Source organism: Ambystoma mexicanum, chromosome 2p (genome assembly GCF_040938575.1).
Source record: "Ambystoma mexicanum isolate Mex_15411 chromosome 2p, UKY_AmexF1_1, whole genome shotgun sequence".
Lineage (NCBI taxonomy): Eukaryota > Metazoa > Chordata > Amphibia > Caudata > Ambystomatidae > Ambystoma > Ambystoma mexicanum.
Genome location: NC_090923.1, coordinates 747311803 through 747334474, shown reverse-complemented (window position 1 = coordinate 747334474; position 22672 = coordinate 747311803). Strand labels below are relative to the sequence as shown.

The 22672-nt window shown below is 47.9% G+C and overlaps 1 protein-coding gene across 1 annotated transcript in view; it reads right to left on the bottom strand.

Moving 5' to 3' along the window:
- PRSS16 (serine protease 16) overlaps positions 1-22672 on the bottom strand; it is a 422739-nt gene that overhangs the window by 120573 nt on the left and 279494 nt on the right. The window contains exon 6 of the mRNA XM_069644381.1: positions 17311-17388. Coding sequence (XP_069500482.1) covers positions 17311-17388 — 78 coding nt within the window. The remainder of the gene's footprint in view (positions 1-17310; positions 17389-22672) is intronic.

Sequence of the window (22672 nt, the reverse complement as noted above, 5' to 3'; positions counted from 1 at the left end):
TCCAAAGGGTTTCACGGGCATAACGTCCTTGCCGGACCGTGATCAGTGGAGTTCTGGTCAAGGATGCTTTTCTGGATTTCACCTAAGGTGGTTGGATTGGGAGAGGGTCTCCTAAGAACATACTGCTATTAGTCTTCAACTTTGAAACACTTCTAAACTGCCTGTTGATTTGTCCAACACTTGTTCACAGTACGTTAAAGACTTCTAACCTCCTGCAATTGCAAAGCGATTTACTGGGACTTGTGACTCAAAGGGCACTATCCCCCAATCTCTATTAGCAAAGGTAGGACTATTTAACTGTTGAACCATATACTTATAAGGTTGTGTGTAGTGTCTTTCTCCCTTGTATATTACTTTGCTACATTGGGTATTACTTAGCTTTTTCTTTCTTCACTTGCTTTGCGACAATACAATGTTCTAATTTTGATCTAACCGTGTTAAAAAATAAAGTGTTGTTCCCCCGTAGCCTGAGCACTCCAAAAGTGAATGCATACATAATGGTAGTATATGTTTAGTAAAATGGTTACCTGTGGATTTAAATTGCTAAGAGTTATCCAAGGCCTAAATAAAGAACTGCATTTTTAAACATTCGCCCTAACTTGTATTAAGAGTGTTCTATGAATGCTTCATTGAATAGTTCACCATTTTCAAACCTTTTCTTAAGTGTAAGCCTTACTGCTCAGTCACACTACCATAACACTGCTCTGCTAGACATTGGGGTCGTCTCTGGTTCACCAGAATAGGGTGGCCTCTCGGGATGCCCACAGAGTGGATTCTGAAAATCCTTCTTAAATGTGACTTTCCGGGGGGAGGACCCCTTGAGAAATAAAAAGAGAAAATGATTAATGCCAGTTTTAATAAATGTGAAACTATTTTAAAAGTGGACCACATAGATCATGATTTGTAGGTTTTAATTCCATCTGTGAGAAACCCAAGGGTGTTCTCCCGATTAGACCCCGAGAATTCCTTATTCAGGTGGCCTGGGAAGGGCTGGCGCTCTCATATCCCAACCCTGGGGGTGGAAGAGCGAGCGAGGATCAACTGGGTAGGGGAGCCCGGTGTTATGTTCGGGGGAATGCCTCAGGTGAGATGCAGTATTACACCGGGGAAGAGGACAAAGTCTCTGAGGTTTTTATAGGCTGTTCCAAATCAACCTCCCTTCCGCCCAATGAATCTCCCTTACCAGAAACCAACCAAAACCCAGTTGCACTGAGAAACTACATCTCCCAGAATCCCTATCTTCCGGTTGCCTACCGGAATACTCCCAGTCATTCTTCTCTCCGTCCCTCAAATTGTTTCCCAAACTCCCCATCTGCTTTAACCAAACACCACTGTCCTCACAATCCCCCCTATTGATTTCATGACAGTAATCCTGGTCCTTCCTTCGACAAACCTTCAAACTATTATTTTACGGATTTACCTATTAATTTCACAAACCCTACAAATCTCACCCCTCCGAGTTTACTAACCTCCCTAGGATGAGGGTTAACGAACAGGGAGGTAGAAAGAATCCCCAGGGTAACACGACGGATATGATTCCTTATGAAAGCCCACCATGGAGTCCACGTTTTGAAGCAAGACGAACTAACACCAGAACCACATACCCGACATGTTCCAACACAAGGGTCAAGCAATTGGCGGTAAATACACACACCTGAATGCCCTTTCTATTCCCTCATAGGGATAAAAGGCGGAGCACAAGAGCACACTACGAGCAAGGCCGAACACAAGAGGAAGCAGCCATTGCAGGACGGAAGTTCAAACAGAGAAGAAAGGCGGCGAGACCTGAAACATCAAGGAGGGAGTTAGCCTTGCCTTTTCAACCCAGACCGGCAAAGCCTCCAATGAAATCAACTTAAGACCAGGGATCGCAGCTGGCAGATGGTGTGACAGATATCAGTGGTACATGCCACTCTCCCGCACTGATAGCCAAGATGTGAGATGGGAGATGTGGCTGCCATTGTGGTACCGTCCTTGACTCCAGCGGCAAAGGAACCGCCACAGAGCTCAGCACAGTCGGTGAGTCGGAAGAGCCCGATAGTCGACCAGACTGTGTTAAGCTGAAGGTTGCCTTGGCCATAGTACGAAGATAAATAGACAGAAGGTCTTTGTAAACAAACTTGGTAGCAGAGATAGAGTGGTCCGGCCCCACAAGGGGGTTCAGTCGAAGGTCTCTGGCTACCAAGAGACTGTGTTGAACATTAAGAGTAAAAGCAACTACAAGTACCAAGGGGCCATAGGGAAGGCCGGTATAAGGCATTAAGGTGATCATACAGGGGTCGAGCCAAATCCCTTGTACACTCAAAAGTCCTTGACACATTGCAGAAGTTTTGTTATTGTGGAAATGGCGGTTACGCCCGGCTGAAGGGAACGCTGTGTGAACTGAGATGATATAAAGACGCGCTTGCCATAAGCTAACAGAGTGACTGTCGTAAATCTCCCCCCGTCTCACCGGGGATTGCTTCTTGCTCTGTTCCGCAGAGGATTCCTCTTGCGGGCGGATCGGGTCTTGTATAGGCTCGCACGAGTCTCGTCCAACTCCAGAGTGTGTTCAGAGTTCCAGGAAGGTCGCAGTTCCAGGATGTCCAGGAAAGAACTAGCGGTCCCTAGGGTTGAGGATACCGGGAGTAGATTTAGAGGGGAAAGGTGGAAGGAAGGAAGAAGGGACCAGGAAACTAGGAATAATGGATTCGCCGAACAGCTCACACAAGTCTATAGTCACTACCTAATGATAGCGTTGAGACGCGCGGGGGCGTGGCCAATTTATAGAACGTGCCGTGTCCGACGTAAAGGCTGGTGCGAGGCAAGTCCTTTGGCACGGCCATGTTGGGAGTAACAAGAAGGAATACAAGCCCTGTCGCGATAAGGACCAGGAAGTCCAGAAAGGGCAAGTTCTATGGGTCATGACAGCATGCCTCCTCCGAAAACCTGTTCCACCAGGTTTGCCCTGGTGTACGAGATGGAATCTTCTAAGCAATCGAGGGGTATTTAAGTTAGAAACTGGTTCCCAGGTTCTCTCGCTAGGAGGATATCCTTTCCATTCAACCAGGTATTGAAGTCGACCCCTTTTATACCTGGAATCGCATATTCTGGAGACTTCATATTCCAGTTGATTGTCCACAATCACAGGACTGGGTCTGCAGGTTTTCCGGGTGGATCGGATGTAGGGTTTCAATAAAGAAGTGTGAAAGACTGGGTGTATTCTCTTCCAGGAGTCTGGTAGCTTGAGCCGGAATGAGAGAGGATTGATGATTTCCTTTATGGAAAATGGTCCATAGTACCGGGGGGCCAATTTGTTTGGCCGTAGATGTCGTGGTAATAGTTTTGAGGACAACCAGACTTGATCACCAATGGAATAAGAATGCGCTGGTCTTCTTTTGGAGTCAGCATAACGCTTAGTGCGTGTCTGGGCCCTTTCCAATTGTTCCTTGGCTTCCTTGTGTATGTTAATGAGAGTCTCAATCCATGAGTCGAGCGTAGGTACCGGTGTGGGATGTGGAAGAACAGAAGGTAAAAACAGACAGGTGAAAACCTTGACTGCAATAGAAAGGGCTGACCTTGATTGCTGAGTGATCGGAATTGTTGTAGGCAAACTCGGCCAAGGGCATCAGGAGAGACCAGTCATCCTGAACCTTGGTGGCAAAACAACGAAGATATTGCTCTAGGGTCTGATTTACACGTTCCATGGCTCCGTTGGTTTGTGGGTGATAACCTGATGAGAGCGCGCTTTGGATCCCTAGAATACGACACAGATGTTTCCAGAATTGTGAGACGTATTGAGGTCCTCGGTCCGATATGATCTTGGAAGGAAGTCCATGAAGACGGAAAATGTGTTCCAGGAAGATTCCAGCAAGTTCTGAGGAGGATGGTAGTTTATACAGAGGCGTAAAATGAGCCATATGAGTGAACAAGTCTATGGTTACCATGATGGTCGCGTATCCTTGGGACGGTGGTAATTCCACAATGAAGTCTGTAGCAATGAATTCCCATGGTCTTGTTGGCAGCGATGGTTGCAGTAGAAGACCCGCCGGTTTCTTGTTATGTTTGTTTTGACTGCAGACAGCACAAGCTTTGATGTACTGTTGTATGTCTGTCTTCATTTCAAGCCACTAAAACTGTCTTTGTATAAGACGGAGGGTGTTAGTTATGCCCCGATGTCCGGAGTGAAGGGTATCATGGTAGAGGTTTATCATTCTTTGTTGTAATTTCTGTGTAGGAATGACCAGTGCATTGTCCTTGAATAAATATCCTTCCTCAACTCTTGGGTTCCATGGATTCTTCCTTGAAATGTCCTTCCAGAGGTCAGAGGACTGGGTTTGCACTCGGATTTATTCCAGGAGGTTGACTGCTTGAGCTACAAAGATCGTATGGGGAAACATCTTAGGATAGGCCTTGTCTTCAGTGGTTACATAGTCAGGACATCGAGATAAGGCATCAGCAATCATGTTTTGTGATCCGGGAACATGAGTGATTTGGAATTTGTAGTGGGCAAAGAAGTAGGCCCAACGCGCCTGACGACTGTTCCTGCACTCCAACGACTGTTGAATTTGAAGATTCCGATGGTCCGTGCGGACCTGAACTTGATACCTAGCACCCAGAAGTAGATGTCACCATTCAGTGAAGGCTTGACGGATGGCTAACAGTTCCTTTTCCAGGACGGAATAGCGTGTCTCACTGGGAGTCAGGGTTCGTGAGAGGTAAGCAATGGGGTGTTCGTTTGTCCCCAAGTACCTGTTTCAAGACCGCTCCTATGGCATAGTTGCAGGCATCCGTTTCCTCTAGGAATGGGCGATTTATGTTGGGTTGGGTTCAGGATGGGGGCTTGCGTGAACTCTGTCTTCAATCTTTGGAATGCTTTATCTTGTGGTGTAGACCGGATAAAGGGGGTGTCTTTCTTCAAGAGAGCAACGATCGGCTGAACAATCTCGGAAAAGGTAGAAATGAACTTCTGGTAGAAGTTGGCAAGCCCCAGGAAGGATTGAACTTGTTTACAGATGTGGGAGCGGGCCAAGCCAGAATGGCTTTTACCTTTTAAGGGTCCATACCAATTCCTTCTGGGCTAAGGATGAATCCTAGGTAGTGAACAGAAGTAACGTGAAACAAGCATTCTTCAGGTTTGGCTAAAAGTTTGTGTTCATGGAGTCGTTGTAATACTGCCTTTACATGTTCTTCATGCTTTAGAGGATCCTTGGAAAAGATCAATATGTCATCCAGATAGACAATGACGAAAAGGAATAACATGTCAGAAAACACCCTATCCATAAAACATTGAAAAACTGCGGGGGCATTAGCTAGTCCAAAGAGCATGACTAGATATTCATAGTGACCAAAGGGTGTTCTAAAGGCTGTTTACCATTCGTCTCCTTCCCGGACACGGATTAAATGGTAGGCACCCCGGAGATCCAACTTCGTGAATATTACAGCGCCTCTCACAGCTTCCAGGATATCCGAGATCAGGGGCAGTGGGTACTGATCTTTGAGGGTGCACTGATTTAAGCCACGATAGTCGAGGCAAGGTCTGAGTTCCTCGGTGTCCTTCTTGGGAACCAAGAATAACAAAGCACCCGCTGGAGATTTTGAGGGTCTTATGGTGCCGTTTTCACGATTGGTGTCCAGGTATTCTCGGAGGGCCTTTTTCTCAGGTTCAGAAAGAATGAACATTCTTCCGAAGGGAATCACTGCTGAGGGATCTGTATCTATGGCACAGTCTTCAGGTCTGTGAGGGGGTAAGGCCTGGACTATGGCAGTTGAAAATACATCAGCATATCCCTGATAGGCCTCTGGGACTTGTATGATATTGGAAACCATGAGTGGTGTTTTCTGGTCTCTTAGTGGTTCTTTAGGAGGTGTCGCGGAGGGATCCAGGGATAGACAGTGGGACATACAAAACTCTGAGCCCAGGATCCTGCTATCCAATTGATATACGGATTGTGCTTTTGTAACCAGGGCACCCAATACCATGGGGTAATGGGCTGACTTAATGATGTCGAATGTAATCCGCTCTTGGTGATGGTTTATGGAAAGTTGGATCTCTTTTGTCTGCAGGCTTATGGGTCCTGAAAAGAGGGGTCTTCCGTCGATTGCTTCCACCGGCTGCATGGTGCTTCGTGTCTCGTATGGAATATGATGACTGACAACCCAGTCTTGATCAATGAAGATTCCCATAGATCCGCAGTCCGACCAAGGCCAGAATGGGATAGGTCTTATTCTTGGAGGGCGACAGGAAGGCTTGTAGTATCACCAAATTGTTTTGTCCAGGAGAGTTCAAGGATGGAATTGATGTGGAGCAAACATCTCTCTCCCGACACCTCGCTCCATCTAGGATCGGGAGCTGGCGTTTCCCGAACGCTGTGGAGGGGCTAGAGGACATTCTCTAACAAGGTGTTTATCCGAGGCACAATACATGCATAGGCCTGTCTGGATCCTTCTCATCCTTTCTTGTGGGGAAATAGGTTCACGAAAAGCTCCCATTTGCATGGGTTCCGGATCAATGTCAGGGGCTGGGGCAGGATCGGTTTTTACAGAAGTCTCATGGAAGCTCTTTCGAAGGGGTATCTTGGTCTTTCTTCTTTCAGCCTTTCTCTTTCCTGGATTCGGAAGTCTATTTGCATGGCTAGATCCATAAGAGCCTGGAATGAGCTAGGACGAGCCACTCTGGCTAATTCATCCTTTATATCCTCATTTAGACCCCTGCGGAATAGAGTGAAACTTGCTTCTGGGGACCAATCTGCTTCCTTGGCCAGTTGTTTGAATCTAGTAACATACGTTAGCATATCCTGTCGGAAATCAAGTAACTGTTCCTGAGCACTATAAACCTGTTCTCGGCAGTCGCAAATAGTTTTGAGTGGCTGAATAAATCCATCATAATCATCCAGGAGGGCATTTCCAGAGTTGACTAGGGGAGTGGCCCAGGTCAACGCTTTCCCTGTGAGGTGTGAGATTATGAAGCCCACCTTCGCCCTGGAAGGTGACAAATAGTAGGGCTTAAAAGTAAAATGCACCAAGCAGGAATCCACGTAAGGACTTTGCCGAGCCATCATATTTGTCTACCACTCCACCCAGTAACACACTCTCCTTGTTAGCGGAGTCGCGAGACAAAACAAGTTGCTTCAACGCAAAATTCTCCGCTTTTCAGTTCTGCACTTCAGTTGTTAGTTCTTGCATGCCACGCATGAGGTCCAGGACTGCTTTCTCCATAGCAGTATCCGTGTCGGTCGTTTGGCGTCTCAAACTGTCGTAAATTTCCCCCCGTCTCACCTGGGATTGCTTCTTGCTCTGTTCCGCGGGAGGATTCCTCTTGCGGGCGGATCGGGTCTTGTATAGGCTCGCACGAGTCTCGTCCGACTCCAGCGCGTGTTCATAGTTCTAGGAAGGTTGCAGTTCCACGATGCCCAGGAAGGAAGTAGCGGTCGCTAGGGTTGAGGATACCGGAAGTAGATTTAGAGGGGAAAGGTGGAAAGAAGGAAGAAGGGACCAGGAAACTAGGAATAGTGGATTCGCCGAACAGCACACACACGTCTAGTCACTAGTCAACGCTAATGATAGCGTTGAGACGTGTGGGACTGCAGGGGCGTGGCCAATTTATAGAACGTGCCATGTCTGACGTAAAGGCTGATGCGAGGCAAGTCCTTTGGCACGGCCATGTTGGGAGTAACAAGGAATACAAGCCCCGTCGCGATAAGGACCAGGAAGTCGGAGGGTTGGGGTGGGGGTAGGGAGACCCAGGCCATAACATCCTGACTTATTTTGTGAACACTTCTTTCTTTTTTTGTGAACATTATCCCACACTCTTTTGTAGCATAGCAGTAAGGATTGGCAATAAGCTTTTTTAGTATAGGCCCTTTTTTATTTGACTAGACTCCACTAGGACTGTATTATTATTTGATGGTCGTAGCTTGCTCCCATCTCAGATTTAGGTTTAGACATTTATCTCACCCACCTTACAGTTTAATAACACCCTTGAACTGTGATCACTTGTGTCTGTCTTACTTTGATGCCATGCCTTCCTTACATATCTTAGAGTTGATTTGTTGCAATATTATTAAAATGGAAAATTTCTGCGGTGGGCACCACCGATGTACAATAACAAAATGCTATTTCAAATGTAGATGATGCAAAGAAGTGTAGCTTAAGTATGGAGAACTGCAGAGAGACTGTCCCCGTTACCAGGACAACAGTACAATTGCAATAATATACCCAGATGGTGAGGCTCTCTGGGTTTATTATTGCAACATTTTTAAAATACCAAATATGCAGGCAAAGAAACTGAAAACAAAATCTTACTTGAATTTTTAGACTTAGAAACACACTTGTATATTGTGTGAGCTTATGTTCTGGTTACAGCTTCGACATTTGGAGCTGACAGCGATAATGTTCATGAATGAAAAAGTCAAGAGTGTTATTCAGCTGTTCAGTTCATGATCTTGGTGATTGGATAATGTTTTCGGAGGAATAGTCCAGTGTCAAGAAAATATCAAGGTCAGGATAATGGTAAGAAACTTCATGGGTGTCTGGCGGATACTTCTGGCACGGCACGCAGTACTCCATGGATGCCTCCCTCAAGACTAACATATAATTCTGAAGGTCTCCAATTTGATCGGCTAACTAGAAGCCAGTCTTAAAAGAATGCTGTCTCGATCTTTAGAAATGCACACCGATAGATAATTAATATAGTGGTTAGAAATGGGTGGTGTAGAAACAACTGTATAGAAGAAAATATTCTTTATGTTGAATCCTTGAGCTTGCTCCTGTATGAACGCACAATCCGTTGAGTCTACATTTGCTACTGGCTTAAGCGTCATCCAGCATCAACATTCATAAACACAGGCGATATAGAGGGTATGCACAGGAGATGGGTGGCCTGGCCGTCGGAAAAACAGGAATGCAATGCATGGTTCAGCCATTCACCAGCATTTATTTTTCCTTATGATTGCACTTTGAAAATCTGTTTTCAGACCTGCTACGAGGTGGTGATCGATCTTACTAGTCTGTATCGGGACAGTGCCTAAGGATTGTCACCATGAAGGTACCAGCTCACCGAAAATAAGATTAATAATGATAAGTGAATATTGGCAATGGATAACACCATGGTGCATCACAGGTCTAGAGAGGGTAGTGCTTAGATTGCAGAGTTGATACTGCCGTAGGTCACCTCTGACCGAGAGTTTGCACCTGATCTACCCCCCCACCCAGAGGACTATGCAAGTGAACTTGAATGGTCAGAGCCACAAGCACCAGTCTATTACCATGCCTCCATTTAATAAGTGCAGTGCATGTTTTGGAAGATCACACAGCTGGTTTGCGACACTGGAAATCCAAGAGGACTACTACAATTATACAGCGAGAACAGAAAACAAAAGGCAACACCAATGTAAGTGTGAACCCAATACCAGAAAGACGAAAAGATATTGGAGGTCATTACGAGTAGGGAGGTAGCCATGGTGCTATTAGCGCCATGGCTACCCCCATATCGCATACCGGGTTCCATGAATGGGGAAATACCGGGCCATTCCAACCTTGGAGGATCCAGTATTTCCCCATTCAGGGAACCCATCCCCAATCCCATTCGAGCCCCCACAGGGCTCAATGGGAATGGGGAGGGAGCTAACAACGGGCCCGTTAATAATGGGCCCGTTGTTGGATCCCTGGTCCTTTAGCGGCTCCCACTAAGGGCGCCTGGTAAAACCAGCCACCCTTAGCGGGACCCTCTAAAGGACCTCGTAATGCGGCGGTAAGGGGTTAACAATACCGGCACCCTTAACGGCGCCGTTAACCCCTTACCGGCTACCTCGGAATGAGGCCCATTGTCTGCTACTTGTGATACCAAATAACCTATGAGCATGCCCCAATGCAGGAACACTCATTCTAGTAATCACGTGTATGCAAAAAAACACAGTCACTGACCCCAAGTAATGATCTAGCCCTAGGGCACTGACTGTTAAATGCTCAGTGTTTGCACAGGGCTTTGGTCTAAGGGCTTAGTAAAACCATTCAACTGAGGCCGTACAAGACTCCACTCTTAGTATAAGGCTGTACCACCTGAGTTCATGGTAGCGTAAACAGAGCAGCTAGGCTTATCTTAGGAGGGAGAGAGGGCTGTATAATCAGTACAAAGAAATTGTTTTATACAAATGGTCCAAAGAAACAATTACACATTACGTATTGTAAAAATAAAGGGTTTATTTTATATACAAGCAGACCAAGAGATTTGTGGGGTAAGTGAGTACTATCATAGATCATATAAACACATTATAAAAACAACACTATGCTTTAAATACACAGATCAAAGCACAGACCGTATTTAGAACACCTAACAGTATTTCTAGGGTGGTGGGGGGGTAAGACCATAGATTACTTTCAGTAATTCAAGGGTAGCAGGCCCTAGCCATTGTACTGTATTGCTCAACAAGGCGATCACATTGTAAATCAATTGGACAGTACACTTTTCAGAATAGTGGGACACTTATTCCAGGAACAGTAAAAACATATAGCTACATTTGTGATAACACACAGTTATACTAGGTGAATAACACCCACTGGTGTAATATATTATTACAGGTGCTTTTTGAGATCAGTGAAACACGGATTGAGATAAGCAATAACTCTTGTAACTTATTTTAGGATGGCACACAGCTAACTCAAGGTAAGTAAAAACGATACACTTTTTAAAGGCGCTATCAGCAATTTAAATGCAAGTGTAAATCTAAGACTTTTTATGTGTCTGTCTAAAACAGACCACGGAAAGCAAAGCCCAATGTTACTTTTTATGAATGACTCAAGGTTATTCTATGTAGGTAAAACCTAAGGTAGACTTATTCTGGACAGGCTAACAGCAAGTCAGGGGAAGCAAGACCCAGTTGGGGACACTCGTAGATTTATCCTAACAGGAATAGTGAAGTGGAACCAACATCATTACTTTTGGGAAGCAGCACAACCAAATCACAGGTGAGTAACGTAACCTTTTATCTACTTTTCAGAATAGTGCAACACACATTCAAGGTAAGTAAGAACATTTGTAACTGTGCACCCAGGGTTACAGTTACCAACCAACTTCTTTTACAAGCAAGTAACTTTTGCACACTTGTTATTCCTTCAAGGTAGAACACTTTTCTTATCCAGTCCTTCCCTTATTCAATAGCATGAGTTCACTCAGAGGCAGTAGAGGGACCCTAGTGGTCTAGGTGCCAGTTGTAGGCAGGATAAAATAGGGTTCACAGTTGCAGGCAAAGTCAGAGTTCCAGAGGAAGACTGTTCAAACAAGGAAGTATTTCACTTTAAAGTTAGTTGAGGGTCCAGGGACTTCAGAGAAGACAGCCTAGGAGGATTCCGCAGTGGGACTGGGTGAACTGGAGAGAGGCATCCCGATCACAGAAAACACTCCAAAGCTATACAGAAATCACAAAGGCTTAAGGTAGGTAAAATACCCCAGCCAACACAGTACCACCTCAGCACAGAAGAAGAGTTGCAGCAGGAAGACTTCAGGATATGCAGCCAAAAACCTGGTCGATGGATTATTTTGTCAAGAAGACAGAAGACAGAAAGTTGCAAGGACTTTTGCAGCAGGGATCACGGAAGGCGGCTCCGGGAAAGAGCTACCTCGTGGCTGGATGCAGCTCTGTGGATCTGACCCCTTTTCAGGAGCACAGAAGGAGACAGAATATCGCCCACTGGATTCCCGTCATTTGCATGTTCCAGAACCCTGGTGAGGGGATTATTCGGACCTGAATCCTGCCTCTGGAGATCCAACAGGATGCCCACAAAGTTTCAGCGAGATTCGGAATTCGGAAGACCATGCACCGCTGTTAAGACTGGTAGGGGTTGTCTGTACCTCCGCTCTCTATATGGTAGAGGAGAGGCACAGAGGACTCCAGCCAAGATTCTCTATTGGGTAGCAATGGACGAGCAATCAAGGCCCAGCTTCTCAGGAGGTGATGCAGGCTGGTTCTTAAGTACAGAGTAGTCTCCGAACCCCCACAAAGGAATGTCCACACACTGTATTACTGAAAACACAGTCTTTATACAATTAATATTCAAAGGTATGTACACTATCACAATAACGCACTTTGTACTCGGAAGTCAATAATGATAAATATATACAATTCTAAAGTGGTACCGCCAATGTTATCAAATCTCATTAAAGTGCATCAACTGTACGGTTAAAATGTCACACAGATCAATAACGAGGAAACCAGCAGTAGAGATAGAAAGGAACGCAAGATGGTTGAAACAATAGGTAGAATGCTGACCCCGACCGCTAGGCACAGTTCTGTGTGGAGATCCCCCCCCCCCCACCTGGGCAACCTGTAAATAAAGATATATAGCCCAAGCCCAGTCCATGTAATGTTCAATAGTCTTATTTCCTCCTATTAAGGTTTTACCCCCCAATGTACCTGGTGGAGTAGAGTTCTCCGAAGATGCGTCGACCGATCCGTCTTGATTGACTCCCTTTAAAGCAGGAGCCACGGATCGAGTGGCGTCGAGGACTTGGCGTTCGGTGTCGGGGAATTGACAGCCCTTCTCGAGTGCCCTCCCTTTAAGGCAGGAGTTGCGGGTCGTCGAACGTCCGACGGTGAACAGGTTGAACTACGGCAGTGAAGTGAAAGCTTCGTTCCTAGCGGTGCTCGTCGACGACAGAGCGTTGGCATCCTGCAAGGAAGAGGCGTGCGGGGCACCTCAGTGACGATAGTTCTGGACCGCAAAGAGATGATTAAGAACTGTGGCCAAGCAAGGGCGTCGAGTCGTCGGCGTCTCTGTGGTCCTTAGGTGGCGGGAAACCCACCGGCGGATGCTCCACGGCGCGTCGACAGTTGGGCCTTCTCCAGCGGGATAAAGCGGGCGACGATGCAGACGAGAGCGTCCGATGATCAAAATGAAGTTCTTAGGTAAACGGGAGCACGGCGGCTCCGGTCGGCGACGGCGGTCGGCGACAGTGGCAGACAACAGTCCGGGTGCTTCTCTTTGAGATTCCGCGGCAGTCCCCGTCTTGGGTCGGCAGCCTGTCGAAGGTCTGTCTACCAGGGAGCTTTGGCAAAGATCAGCTGGTGCACGATGGTCCCTCGTAGCTCAGGAAGAGGGCGCCTTATCAGGTCCTCTCTGGGTCAGTCCTTGGAGGCACAGCAGCTTTCAGATTGTGAAGGAGAGCAACAGCACATCATCTCGTCCAGCGGGGCTTCAAGGTCAAGCTTCAGTTACTCCAGTTACTCGTCGTAGTGGACTTCAGCTTCTGAACACGATTCCTAGCAGTGAGAGGTCCCCAGATATACTGTTGATCTCCCATTCATTCCGCTGGGTCACACTCCAGCATCCAATCATGACTAAGGGCATTCATGCAGGCAGACAGCCAATCAGGCACACAAGGTATTCAGGCCATTCACTTCTCTCCAGACACTCACAACAAGTTATGTGTATTGGGACAAGTACCGAGCCATTCAACACTCCAAGCTGCATTCATACCGGTTTCGGGTAGGGCTATCTCAGTCATTGTGTCAACCACCAGATACTAGACATCCACAACACAGTATGCATATTCGTCACACACTCTATTCACCCGGGTCCCACCGACAGGAGGTACCCACAACATATATCACCGGGAAGGCTCCATCTAGTCTGGCCGGGCCTTCACAACACCACCACATATGGCACTTCCATCCAACAGCCAGTCAGGGGGAAGGGATAGAGTCAGGGCTTCCCAGGACTTTGGGAAAACAAAGTAATGGGTAATAGAAAGCAAGAGGCCACAGGGGCCATCTTGTTTTCCATCAGGAATCAACTGATCCCAATGGCAGGGCCGGGGTATCCCAAAATGGAGGATACTCCATGCACCTGTCAAATTCAGCATGGAGCTGCCACCAGCCCATACCCTGCTCTGCGGGATACCCACAGGTGCCCAAAAACATACACTAGGGACACATGGTTGTACCCCCACCCATGGGTGCCATAAGGGTATCCCACGGGTCCGTTCACCAAACCAAAAGAGAGCTGCACCGCCAGGAGTCCCACATGAACTCCTGCACGGAAAACACGACAGAACACACGATAAGAAGCAGTAAAGACAAGGAAACGGAGGCCCTGTCCCTCCGATGCATTTCCAGCATCACAACCGCACAATGGATCAAGGTCCCAGGGTATTGTAGCCCGCAAGGTCGCAGCACAACGTGGGATGGCTCAAAGGACAGGTCTTGAGTCTAGTGGGTCTCAACAGGCTCTGGGTCATCGTTTTCAGAATCCCCAGGTCCATTGGAAGGAAGGCCTGCAGCAGGTTCCGGTTACACAGCAGGCTCTCTGGTCGCTGGAAATCATTTCAGCCGCAAATTCTTAATCTTTTGCTTCAGTTTTTGTTCCAGTGGTCGACTACCTCTTCAGCTTCCAGGATCTGACTTTTATGCAGGAACCCAGACAATCAAACAGCCTTGCAACATTCACACTTGGGGGGGTTGGCAATCCTTTCAGCACAGCCAGCCTTCCAGCCTGAACTGGATTCTCGCAGTCACTCCTCCCTCGCTTTCTGTCTTCACAGACACTCTGGAGTCTGGCAGGGAGTCCACAGGACTTCTGCCGAAGATAAAAATCACACAAAGGAATTGGAGTTCAGGGAAGAAACAAAAAAGGACAAGGAACACTAAAATGGCGAAAAAAGAAGACAAGGGCCATTTTGGTAAAATGCGCACCCATAGGTGCCTTTACCAGGGCTGTGCAAAGGTTCACTGCCACCAGCCATTAAAGGTAAGTTTGTCCTTGTAACATAAATGTTACATTTATAATGCGAAAGGGGATACTTGGTATCTCCCCAGCACTCCACATTAGGAGGGGGGTGCTCATCTCACTCAATAAAATGTAAAAGGGATCCAAAGATCGTTTCTACCCTTGGGAACTGTAGTTCTCACAAGGTTAGCCAGAGAAAGTTAAAAGGGGAGTCCCCTAGGGAACATCAGCAACAATTGGCAGTAAGTGCAACAGGCTGTCAAATAGGATAACTTTTAAAAGACACTATGGAGAGTCTTAAAAAAGATACCCACAAAAAGAGCGAAAGATCCTGTGAGTGTGCAATAAGGTTCCCACTCAAAGAGCTATTAGGACTAATAGTCCACCAGTAAAAGCTAAAAGTTCTGGGGTTGACCCACGTCAAGAAGATTTACAATTGCTATGAAAATCTTACCCAACAGTCACTTCTGGATTGTACACCCCTCCAGATATTTAAAACGAGAAAAACACACTCATTTAGCTCCAGTATGTTCTGTTAAGCTAAGTCTGGGGCGCTTCTCTTCAGGATACAAAACCTTGATCTACCACACTAATCAGCAGGAGCTACAAATACATTTTGTTGCTCCTTTCCTCTTTTATCCCCTGATGAGGTCGCTAGACAAGTCCGATCTATGAAAGCCTAATCAAAACATGTTCATCCCTGTTCCTCTAAAACCCTCAAGGACCCCATTGATACTCTCGTTCCGGCCCTTGCCAATTTCTGCAACCACTCCTTTGCCTCAGGATCCTTCCCCTCTCCTCTGAAGCACTCCCTTGTGCATCCTCTTCTCAAGAAACCCACAGCTTCTCCTCCTTGTCCGGCTAACTATCGCCCAATTTCCATTACTTCCTTTCTGGGCAAACTCCTGGAAAAGCTGGCCATCTCTCAGCTTAAACTTCATTCCGATTCTATTGGTGGTCTCCACGACCACCAGTCTGGCTTCAGAGCTGGCAGAAGCACAAACTACTCTCCTGAACATTTGTGACGCTCTGCTCTCCAACCTTGACTAAAATTCTCTCTGTCCTCATCCAACTTGATCTCTCTTCTGCCTTCGACACGGTCAACCACACCATCCTGCTCAACCGTCTCAGTGATAACCTGGGTATCACTGATCAGGCTCTGGCCTGGCTGACCTCTTTCCTCTCTGATCAACCCTCCCAGGTCCAACTAGGGTCCTTCCTATAATCGTTCTCCCTTTCTACCTATGGTGTTCCCCAAGGGTCTAACCTCTAGCCCTGGCTTTACTACCAATACCTGGCACCTCTCGCCCACTGCATTGCCATTTACTGCCACAATTTCCAGTGCTATGTTGATGACACTCCACTCATTTTCAGGCTGTGCCCGGCCACATCCTCTCCTTCTCTCATCTCCGATTGCTTAACTGCCATTCAAGATTGGTGTGCCGCCAACTATCTTTGTCTGAATGCCTGCAAGGCGGAGATCCTCCTCATCAGCACACCTTCACCCTCCTTTCCCCTCACTCTCTGGCCGGCCTCCCTTGGCCCTCCTCCTACCCCCACCTGCGAGGCCAAGAACCTCGGGTCATCTTTGACTCCCAACTGTCCTTCTCTGCCCACATCTCTGATGACTCTAAAAAGTCCAACTTCCTACTGCACCTCCTCAGAGGTACTATACCTTTCCTCTCCTTCCCCCAGAAGCTCATCGTCTTTCAAGCTCTGGTTCTCTCTAGGTTGGACTATTGTAACAACCTCTTTCTAAATCTACCTGCCTCTACTCTCCGTCCTCTGCAACTAATCTAGAACAGGACTGCAAGACTTGTCCTTGGCCTCATGCCCTGGGATCGTATCTCTCCAGCTCTGAAATCTCTCCATTGGCTCCCAGTGGATGCAAGGATTAAATTCAAAACCCTCTGCATTGTCCACGAGGCTTTCTGGGGATTGGGTCCAAAATAACTTCAGCTATCCCGCTGCAAATACTTCCCCTCTCAAACGCTTCACTCCTCTACCTCTAACTCCCTCAGGGTCAGTCGTTTCTCAAAGAAACAAGCTGGGGGCAGATCTCGGTCTTAGGCTGGGGCCTCCCTCTGGCACAGCCTCCCTGCCACTCTGAAACTTGAGGGGAACCATCTGTGGTCCAGAAGCACCTCAAGACCTTCCCTCTTTGCTTCTGCCTTCACCCCCTCTATACCCTGCTAATCTGTTCTCTCTCGGCACCTTGCACCTGGCCTACCCACCGCCTTCCGGGCCCAGGTACCTGCTCACCCTGCCACCCTCCTGCACTGCCTGCGGGCCACCCTTTGCACTGGGGTCTGTATCTGTACCCATACAGTCACCCCCCTTATACTCATCAGACATAACCTGTCTGCTGCCGTAAACCCAGGACTTGCCACTTGCTGGCTGCACTACTACTATTTGTTGCCTTATTTTTTATTTATTATTTATATGTTTTTCTCCTTTGATCTGCACTTCCCTCCTCCCATGCACTTGCACGTTCTCAATGTCACTGGGCCTAGTACGATCGTTGTTTTGTTCTTCCTATTTCCCTCCCTTGCCTTGTCGCGCTCTGAAACACTTTTGTACGAGCGTGATATAAATAAAATATCAATTTACCTTATTGTAGCCAATGAAATTCAGCTCTGCCCGGACTGGGGCTGAAGATGCCACTGCAGCGTAAACGAGATGAGGAAACTAAAGAGATAAAAATAGATCATCAGATTAGAAAACACTCTCTTCCCCTCCCCCTTTACTTTCGGAAAACATGGAGCGGCTGTTCGGATATCCAGAGCATGTTTTTCCCGACTGATTCTGAACCCAGATGTATACAGGTTCACATACACAGTATGGAAAGTCAAAGGGCACATACAAATCACTAAAATTCCTTTTCCCATCCAGTGAAAGCATTAGAATTACTGACATGGTGCGCACACCTTCTTGTGTACCCCAACAATCAAAACGAGGAAGGAAGCTAGTGAGATTGAGACATAAATTAGCAACTCTTAGTAGGCCAAGAAAATATTGGTTGAAGGAGGAGTATGGTATTGATGAGGAATAATAACACTTTCACCTTCTTAACGTGAGAGAGTCGCACTCCATCTGCTATGCAGACAATACATCGAATGTTAAACATGTTTTAGTATTTCCTCATCAGACTTTCTCTAGCAGGGGCTCTAGCATAGAGTGCACATATTGTAGAACAATTACCCAGTTTTATTTAGGAATCCAGGAGCAAATGCTGTACAATCCTTTCAAAGCCATCTGCATCAAAACTAAACACCAATTTGTCCAGAAGATGCTATATTTTGTGTGTAAGTTCATCTATATAATCCATATTAGTTTCCTTTCTCTGCCAAAAAAGGAGCTACTCTGAAGCTTATCCACATTTTTTAATAAAATGCTGATGTGCACTTTTGTTACGGCAGTTTTCGCATTTCTGGTCATTCTAGGGGTATCCAGTACAAATGTAGCCAACAAAAATGTAGTCAGTTAAAAGGTTGTGGTGATAATACTCCTGCAATGTAAATGTTGCCAAGTAAAAAGTAGTCAAAAATGCTTCTGAAATGTAGCCAAACATGTAGTGCTGCTAGGGTAATTGTTAGGATTAAAGGTTTAGAGGGCTTGTGAGTTCCTGGTTTAGGGCTAGGATAGGGGTAATGGTAAATATGTTTGGGTTTGGTTAGTGGATAGGGTGCATTTAGTGTCAGGGTATGTGCTGGGGTATGGGCTTGGGTAAGTGTTGAAGAAAGGGATACTGAGGTTGGGAAGGGCTGGTGATGTTGGCGTGGGATAGTCATTAGGATAAACCCAAGCCATTGTGTTAGAGATGCAGTTAGGATATGGTTAGGATTACAGCAAGGGTTTAGGCAAGGGCTATGTAATTTGTGGCATGCTGGTGATGAGGTTGGATTCAGTCAGGAGGTTGGATTCAGGCAGGAGGATACATGCTGACTCAGCATCGCCACTGGTAAGAGGACTGCGAACCCGCGGGTATGGGGGCTGAGGCCGCCAAGTCGCACTGACGCGGTGTCCCATAAAAGGTCCACTCTGCAACCTGGACAGCAAGCCCCTCCCCCACCCTGCCCCCACTAGCGAAGAGACCCTGCTGGCCCTCTTGTGCCCGAATACTGGTGGACACGAGACCAACTGCGCCAGACTCCCCTCTCAGCTGTGTGACTGCCCAGAGAAGGGCTCACTGGAGAGGAGTATGCCGACAACCTCCGCCAACGGCAGCCGCGGAGGAGGAGCTGAGCTGGCACCCCGCAGGTGAGAGGCCTGACCCCCTCACACAACGGATCACAGTGAGTGGTGCCGGAGGTGGCGTGAGTGGGGCGGCTCCACAGGGGCAAATATCTCGGATCTGGCTATGACCCAGGGAGGGAAGGTTAGGGGAGCTGCAACCGGACGGAGAGGTGGAAGTTCCACAACCCAGAGCACGGCATGCCCGGCAAGTGTTCTGTCGCTGGTGTCACAAGGTGCACAAACTGACAAGTACCGGTGGTCGCACTAGAAGTCCTGGCAACACAGAATATAACAAGACACGTGCCTGGAATCCGGCACATAAGGGGAACCACTGATCAGGGCCTGAACTTTATGACTCGGAAGACCTGAGCAACATAATGAGACTGGACCGTGGTGCACACTAAGGGCGGCAACAAGCCCAAGCGTAAAGTGTTGCCCTGCAGGTGGAGCGCTGCCAGGATTCATGGGTAGCCAGATCCACATGAAAAACCAGAGTGGGGTGCCCCGAACCAAACGCCAAAACCCTCTGATCCTCTCGGGAATAGGGATTTGACATAATCCCTTGCAGTCGGACAAACACGGCAATACCCCCCCCCCCCGTCCCCCTGCTACTCTGGGTATCTTCAGTCATTCAAGTGGCACACGGGTGGACCTGGCGCGGTGGGAAGAACAGCACTGACCCGTGAGAAGCCTGATCCCCCCCCCCCCCCCCGCAAAAGAGTAGCAGGTTGGAACCTCTAAAACCGAACACCTCGCACCAGGTTCCCCACGAGGCTAAGGTCTGTTAACTCCACTGTGAGCTGGGAAGGAACAAAGTAGTAATAATCCCCCATGCGCCCAACCTCAATCACACTGGCGGCTTACTGGAAACAGGAGGAGCCTGTGTTATGCACCGCGCTGCCGTTGGCACATTGGACCTCACCTTGAGGTGGACAGGAGGACCAGGAACAGGAACCCCTCCCTGCTAGGCCAAGTAGATAAGCACAATGGTCAAAGACGAGGCCAAAAGGCAGGCCCTTCAAAGCAAAATGGACCTCTTCACAGTTGGGGTCTCTAAAAAACCCACAACACAAACCCAGGATAGCGAGGGAATGTATGAGGAAAACTAGCACCCTGCCAACTCCCTTAAAGACATTATAAAGGCAACTGAGGCCTCAAGGTCGTCCTTAGAGGTTAAGATAGGCGGTCTATCCACAGAAGTGTTCTTCCTCCGCAAGCTGGCATCAAGGGTGGGGGAGACGGAAAAAAGAATTTTGGGAACAGAAGACATGGTTCAAGGGATGGAGAATCAACGGGCCGCAATCACCAAAAGGTGACCCAACTCGAATACAGAGCGTAGGACTGTTAGGAAAGATTTCGTAACTGTGGGTAATTTTTCCTTCCATGTGGCAACCCCTAAACTTTTTTTGCTGTTTTCACCTTGATCTAGACTTTGCCAGAAAAGTGCAGCCTTCTGCCGCACTCCTCTGGGCTTTCGCTCCATTCTTACGGGGAAACTGACATGTCCTTAAGACAGTCAGTACCGGGAAATGCTGTTTTCCGTAGTTTCTTTTATCATGTTGCAGCTTTTGTGCAACATGACACAAGAGGGCACTGTAAGCTAAGTTACTGCTCTCTTGGGTCTCTAGCCTTCTACAGGCCCTAGATACTCTTTTTGGATTGTAACTGATCGGTGCAAGTGATTCACGGACGGGAATGGTGGCAGCGATAGTTTCTTGTGTTTTGAGCTCCTTTTGGGGTTTTAAGCGCTTTTCTCGCGCTTAGCCCAAAATGGTGGCCTGGCTCCCAAAATGGCCACACCACGAGGCTCCTTTGTCCTGTCAGCTGACCGTCTTGCTCCCTTCACCTTCCCCAGGTCGAGCCGACCCGGGGCCTTCCTTATTTGGGCATGTACTTTCCCGCGAAACACGGATGCTTTCGCGGGCTTCTACAGGCCTTGTGTGCGCCTCCAGGATGTGGGCTGGGATGTCTGGTCCCAATACACATCCTGGGTGCCAGAGAGTCTAGGGTGGTGTGAATGCTTGGGACCACCGTGGTCCGTGATAGGTCCACGTATGGTGTGAGTGTTGATGAGCGGATCTCCCATTGGGTCCCCTCCGTTTTGGCGCGAAGGGAACCGTGGATAAGAGGGGGCTGGAAACACCACTACCATGTCGATCTCCTGAGTTCTCACAAACGAAGGAATACAGGAGCCAAGTAGCCTGCAACCAAGAGGCTGAACCGAGGAATCGCTGGTGACCCGCTGAAGGACTGCTCCTCTGCACTGCTGTCGCCTTGTGAAACCCTTTTTACCTCTGATCGAACCAGAAGGCCTGTACTGGTACTTCGACCCTTGGAATAGCGGGGACAGCTATTCTCGGCATCTTCACCATCTCTTGCTCGTAAGCCTTCGGAAGTGTCTCTGGGCCATCCAGCAGACTGACCAGCCTACACAGGAGTCTTGCTCTGTAACCACCGCCAGGTTGTGTAGTATTTCGAGTCCTTGTCACTCTCACACGATTCGTACACTTGGCGTTGCCAGGTCTGAAGTGAGTAGTGTACATTTGGCTCAGATACACACGGCCGTTCCGTTGCCCTGCTGTGGTAACAAACTGCGCGGGTTCACTTCGTTTGGGACATTTTTTACTCAACTCTGCTGCTGCAGAATCTACACGACGACGAGACGTCCCCTGCTCTCCTGAACCTGCCAGCGACTGAAACTGACGCGGAGAAGCCTGGGTCTGCTTGCATCGGGGACCGGTGAGTAGCATAGCTAGGAACTGGTCACCCTCCTGCAGGAGGGCATAATTTTCCCCGCTGTGTCAAAACAGCACGCCTTTCCGTACTCGCGCTCTGCTTCTGCCCACAGTGGAGGCTGCGCTTGAGTCGCGGAACTCTGTTGTTCTTCATTTGTGCACTAAACTGAATTGCCTGGCTCCCTCGAAGAGACTCCCCTTTTTGCCCGTTGGCACCAGCGTGTGCAGGTACTTTTGAGCACAAGGCTCCACTCTTCGTAGGGCTCGGACTTCCTTTTAGTTAGGTGCCTCTGAAGGCGGACTGGGTCTAAGCATTATTTCGCACTGCCTGTTTTCCTTCCCCTTTAGGTGGACTACACATTTCGTGCATCTAACGCTTTAGACTTGTTTGTATTTGTATATATATTGTATTGGTATGGTATGTGTTGGTTTACTAGAGTTGTATTGTGATTTCTCGCTACGGTCATTGTTTTAAAGGCCTTGGAATAAGTTTGTATATATTTTTAATATAACACCTGTTTGGAGTAGTTTGTAAGTGTCCTTGCTTTGTGTGCGCATTGCGGGCTTTCAGTCACCCTCACCCCTCTTGAGACCTAGTCTTGACCGCCGCGATCGCTACCCTGATTGGTCTGGCTTGTCCAGAGGTTACCCTGTACCAAGTAATTGGGTTGGCCTTCTGAAATTCTGCGCCACCAGGACAGAGTTCAGAAATCCGTCTTAACAAGGACAGTGAGCGATGAGCGCACTGGAACAATCTACAGATTCTCGGGATCCCCCCAAAAAAAAAAAAAAAAAAAAAAAAAGAGAAGAGCCCCAGTGTTGAACTCTTTCTTGAAGACTGGCTCACCCACCTCTTTGCTCCAAGAAACTCTCCAAGTTCTTTTCCATTGAGCGTGCACACAGGATTCCTACAGGACGCCCTGTCCCTGGTGCACCTCCGCGGACAATTATTGCATGACTCCTGAACTTGCAGGATAGGGACGCCATCCTCCAGATGGCCC